The sequence below is a fragment of the Juglans regia genome, chromosome 1 (assembly GCF_001411555.2).
Source record: "Juglans regia cultivar Chandler chromosome 1, Walnut 2.0, whole genome shotgun sequence".
Lineage (NCBI taxonomy): Eukaryota > Viridiplantae > Streptophyta > Magnoliopsida > Fagales > Juglandaceae > Juglans > Juglans regia.
Genome location: NC_049901.1, coordinates 42,624,748 through 42,630,567, shown reverse-complemented (window position 1 = coordinate 42,630,567; position 5,820 = coordinate 42,624,748). Strand labels below are relative to the sequence as shown.

At 37.6% G+C, this 5,820-nt stretch overlaps 1 protein-coding gene across 2 annotated transcripts; it reads right to left on the bottom strand.

Moving 5' to 3' along the window:
• Nucleotides 1–854: 854 nt before the first annotated feature.
• On the bottom strand, nucleotides 855–4,857 carry LOC118344188. Of its 2 annotated transcripts, XM_035684207.1 has the most exons (3): nucleotides 1,411–4,857; nucleotides 1,216–1,313; nucleotides 855–1,093 (listed from the first exon to the last, which is right to left on the bottom strand). In XM_035684207.1, exon 1 carries the CDS (start codon nucleotides 4,379–4,381, stop codon nucleotides 3,392–3,394), a length of 990 nt encoding a protein of 329 aa, XP_035540100.1. In that variant the 5' UTR covers nucleotides 4,382–4,857; the 3' UTR covers nucleotides 855–1,093; nucleotides 1,216–1,313; nucleotides 1,411–3,391. The 2 variants fall into 2 exon arrangements, with proteins under 2 accessions (XP_035540100.1, XP_035540098.1); XM_035684205.1 differs by having other exon boundaries at nucleotides 1,216–4,857.
• Between the last annotated feature and the right edge of the window lie 963 nt (nucleotides 4,858–5,820).

Below are 5,820 nucleotides of genomic sequence, written 5' to 3'. Positions count from 1 at the left end.
GATTTCACTGACATTTAGCTTGTCCAATACCAATATTCTTATATAATAGAATATATATATATATATATATACACACACACGAAATAGGTCCATCAATCTTGTTATATATAGTTGGACCAAAATGTGTATATCTGCGTCATGAAAAAGTTTGTAACACACATTTACTGTTTGATAATATTTCTTAGTAACCAACTCACTTCGAGGGGAGCAATCCTCTAGAAAAGGGGATATAAAGATAAAAAGAAATAACTATTTGGATTATAATTCAACATGCCTATACAAGTCCCTCCTTCCACTACATATATTGCCACTCTTCTTACTCACTAATGGGCCAAAGACCATTTTATCAACAAATCTAACAACTGTAAATGGGCCATGGCCCAACTCAAGCTTAACTTGAAAATAAAAGAAAGGGCCACAGGCTAACACAACCAACAGGGCTGAGCCCACCAAGTCCGAGTGTCTTTGCTCCATCACGGTGCATGTTTAGAACTGTGACAAACCCTCCCCCTTCAAAGCACATTGTTGACAATGTGCGGTTTGGCTTCCACGCCTCCTTTGTAACTAGAAGTAAGGCTGTTCATCAGGGTTCCAACCCGAAAATTCGGGTATACTCAGACCGAGACCCGGATTTCAAACTCGGGCTGAAACTCAGATCGGGTTAGCTCGGAACAGGTCGAAACCCGGATGAATCTGGAATTTTTTAAACCCGGATGAATCCGAATTTTTTTAAACCCAGAATCCGGATTTCAAGTTGAACCCGATTTTTTTCCCCCCTTACATAAAACCTTATATTGTTTATATGATATTGATGTATCATTAGAATGATTTTATAAAATAAAATAAAATCCAAATGCATACAACATACATGATACAATTCATTACATATTACATTATTTGAAATAATTTGCTAAGAATATTACAAAACACATCCATTGCTTTAATCAAATTCCAATACACAATAATAAACTACAAATGTTGGTCTTCTGCTTTTTCATACTCCTTATTCATTATTCCCTAAAAGGTTTTTTCATCCTCATTAGTTTCTGTCTCTGTATTGCATGGATTCATTGTCTCTATACTACTAGAACTCCTGAAACCATCACATGGAAGTACTATTAGACTATTTTTAAACTAACAAATGATGTTAGCATTCATAAGCAGCACATTGTTATTCAATATTTGTATTACATGCTTAGATCTGAAAGTACATACCTTCAAACTTCAATTGAATTAGAAGCATCAATAACAGTGGATGCAGCTATGGAAGCAGCCAAAACTGCAGCTTCTTCATCACTCGTGCTTTTAAATTCCTTTAACATATAGAGTAACAAAACATCAAGAAGTAGAAGACTCCATTACTCCATATAATATATGCCAAATGAAAGAAATAGAGTGTATGATGCATACCTCAAAAGCTGCACTTTTGATAGCTTCAACAGTATAATGTCAACAAATTATACAATAAAAATATTCTCGACTGCAAATGATATAGCCGAGGAATATCTTCACCATAGCGTGCCAACTTTGCAATCAAAATTTAATAAAACTATTAAACAGAAACCGAATGTACCTCTTTGATGGAAGAGAAAAGGGAACGACAAAACAGAGCAAAAATAGAAAATCCAAAGATCAACCCATATTTACATTCATTGTTCACCGAATCAACATATCTACCCATATTTACATTCATTCTTTGATGGAAGAGAAAAGGGAATGGCAAAACAGAGCAAAAATCTCATTCGACAAGTTCAAGTACAAAGAAGAGACCCAGTTTACCAAATCATCAGATCTACCCATATTTACATTCATTGTTCACAGATCGGGAGAGAGACTTACAGAAAGGTCTCCGGCGAGACAGACACGACAGCGAGAGAGAGATTAACCTCAGCCACCACATTGAGAACCTTTATGGATCTCGATAATGTAGAACAGCAGCCTCAGAAACTCGAAAAGGAAAGAGAGAGAGAGAGAGAGAGAGAGATGGAGATGCAGTTGCGACTTTTGGATTTGATAGAGAGCCATGGAATGAGATATAAAAGAGGGGGCAGAAACCCTAGTAGATAAGAGTATCACGATTCACGAGTGGGGATTGGCTGACTGGGATTTGAAGAGTTTTTTTTTTAAATATATCTAAAACCGGGTACCGAATTTTCAATTCGAAACCCAGTTTCAAAACTCGGATCCAGACCGTATAGGTCCGGGTTTTGTAATGCGGGTTCCAGCCTAGATCAAATCCGGGCCGAAAACAGGAACCGAAACTGGAACCCAGGTACCCGGGTTTCGAATCGGGCCTGGAAAAAACCCAGCTCATATGAACAGTGCTAACTGGAAGTTATTAACTTCCAGCTCATCACCAGTGATCCAATCAAAATTTCCGACCTCTACACCATTTACTGCAAGGCCTAAACAAATAGCATTAAAGGAAACAACATATTGGGAGGACATTTGATCAAAAATCTCTATTGAAAACTCATCCTTGCCAGCTTTCTCAAACCTTGACAACGTGGTGGTGAAAGTACATACATCAAGCTTAACCCCCCCTTCTCCCTCATTTGGTTTTTGAGATCCATGGATTCCTCTATCAAACCAACTCTAGCATAAGTCGATATCAATGAATCGTAAGTCTCTATGCTAGGAGAAATCCCACTGATTTCCATCTCTCTCAACACTTCCAACATGTAACTATGAGATATTGCTGCCATTGAAGCTAAAGTGATACCCTCCCAGCTGTGGAGCTCACGAGCAGTTATTTAGTTGAAGATGACGTAAGCTATCGTCGTTGATAAGTATTTCTTGAATGCCATTACCAAGAGTAGCATCACTTATACTCGATCTTTTTAACAAATAACAAGCAGCCAAAGCAAGGAAAAAATTATCCCCAAGCTGCCCTCTCCCCATTGTTAAAACCTCCATATTTCTTAATGATTAGACTATTTTCATAACAAGCAGGTGAATAGCAAGAGCACCCGAAATATTAACTTATGTTGCCTTTGGATACCTTCTACACATATCCTTAAATTCTTCATGAGCACTAGCTGCTCGCCACTGCCTACACACTCTACTCGCTCGGCAAAGATTGATGTGGTCTAAGAGAGAGAACCAAACTGAGCAAGTTCTCTGTAAGATCCATTCCAACTTCTAAGTATTCTGTTTCTAAACAGCCACTCTCATCTCCTTCCTCACCTTTCCCGTCACTAGATCCATCCTCTTTAAGATCAAAATCAAAATAAAAAAGGTGAAAAACATTAGTTTTGTTCACCCAATGATTCTCCACAATTTCTTTTCCCTTTCCTCTATCATATTCTTCTATCAAATTATATTCTTCAAGTTTTAGTAGATTTATCCCATACACCTCAAAAAAGGCCCTAAGTGACGTTTCATCGAGCAACTAAGGTGCACTATCCCTGCCTTCTAGAATTTGCAAGCACGTAAAATTTCTCCACTCTTTACCACCAGAGATTACAGGAGAAACACCAATAACTTCAGATTTCTCTAAAATATTTCCAACGTTGGTAAAATAACTTTCACAAATTTTCTCAACCAACCTATAATATTCGTTTGGGTACCAATTGAGATTTGAAATAGAAATTGGTACCAACATATTCATGGAGCTTCTCCTCTGTACCTCACCACAATCACCGAGAATATCGTCATCACCCTTCACTGCGTCAAATAAGCTATTGACAGCACCAGATTCTCCATACAAATACCTTGGGAAACTGAAGCTAAACAAAGGCATGCCTGCAAGTGCAAAGAGCTTCTGCTTATATCCTTGAAGTTGCTGGTCGACAGCTTCAAATACCTCAATAGGTGATCTCCCAATCAGATGTTGGGTTCCAGGACTTTTTGAACCGACCCCACGTCTTGATTTGTCCACTGGCATCTTGATGATGGGCTCCAAGAATGTCTGCATAAACGAAGAAATGTCCTGGTATCTCTCTGTTGGATCTCTTGGATCTACGTTGGGCTCAGGATAACGCCCGATCTGGTTCTCGAGCTGCGCGAAGATGTCCTGCAGCTTGTTGACTATGGGGATCACCGAATGGAAGTGGATTTTTCGGTCGTTACTCCTGCTACTACCAGTTATAAAGACCGTGGTGTCGGCATAGTAAACGGAGTGAGACGATTTGAGGGTTGTTTCTGATTGGAGAGCCAAAGGTAGAGAGGAAACAAGTGAGGGAAAGAAGACAAGAAATGGAAGAAACATTGTTGGTTTTTCGGATTCCAAGTGACAGAGACTGAAAAAGAGGTTAGAGAAGAAGAATTGTGAGGGTAAGAAATGGAGACGACCAGGATCAAACTTCCATCTGGTGCCAAGGGAATCGTTTCCAGTGGTTGAACTGACACGCTCCTCTCTTTGTCGCATATCTATTTGCATCTGTTTCCTGAGAAGGGAAAATCTCGACGGCCCCCAAATCTGAGCCGAGGCCAGTCGATGAGAAGAAATCCATTGTGGTGGTGAAGAAATCGCGATTTGAGAGAGATGGCCTTTGTCGAAGAAGAAATCGGACAAGCAATCCGCTGTTGTTCTTCCCTTTTTTTCTTCCACCTTCGCTGCGTGTTCTTCTTCTTCCTGCAACGCACGAAGCTGTTGCTCAAGATGGCTAAATCCTTCCTGCCATCCATTACATGTTGATGGAGAATTTCAAATTTTTCTTCAATTCGTTTCATTGACTCTTTGATTTTACAGAAAATATTCACTGCAGCTTACTGTACGAAGGAATGAAAAAATATTTCTTCCATGGTAGCACAAGAGATCGGGATCTCTGATGCACTTTGTAACACACCTTTACTGTTTGATAATATTTCTTGGTAACCAACTCACTTCGAGGAGAGCAATCCTCTAGAAAAGGAGTAGAGAGATTAAAAAATAAAAAAAAATAACAGTTTAGATTATAATTCTGCATGCCTATACACGTCCCTCTTTCCACTACATATTCTGCTACTCTTCTTACTCACTAATGGGCCAAATGCCATTTTATTAAGATTGCAAAATTCAACAAATCTAACAAATTGTAAATGGGCCATGGCCCAACGCGAGCTTAACTTGAAAATAAAAGAAAGGGCCACAAGCTAACACAACCAACAGGGCTGAGCCCACCAAATCCGAATGCCTTTGATCCATCACGATGCATGTGTTTAGAACTGTGACAGCATGACAGGTTTAACTTAATAATTTCTTAGATCCATTCAATTTCTGACCCTCATGAAAGTCTCAACGTATATAAAGTTATAGTCAAAAGTCGATTCAATTTCAAACTTTCAATACCTTGCAATCTGAATTATTAATTGCATGCCGCTTATGGATATTTTATTTAATTAATCTTTGCTTAAGCGCGCCAAACCATAAGTCCTCTAAAATTCTAAAGAAAATCCTAGTAGTCTTGGATGGAGGAGACAATTGATTATTCGGAAATTAGAATTTAATCTTTCTTCACTATTCTATGCTAGCTACTACACCTAAATTTTAGGTTTTTTTTTTTTTTCAAATATATATTACTTATATTTGAGTAGTATTAATGCTAGATATATACATATGTATAAGTCCCATATATTTCTTTTGAAAGAGAATGGTTTATTATTAATTTTTTATTTTTTCATTTGAATATCGTATTTACTTATTTTTTTATAAAAAGTATGCGAAACTTGCGCACTATAAAAACGTAAATATATAAATTTTCATTATATATATTACACATCTAATTTCATACCGATGAATATATATGGAAATACGAAGTATATATCACAACAAGAAAAATAAATATTTATGACGAATTATTTAAAATGAGAATGATTATTCGTGACAATAATAAATTT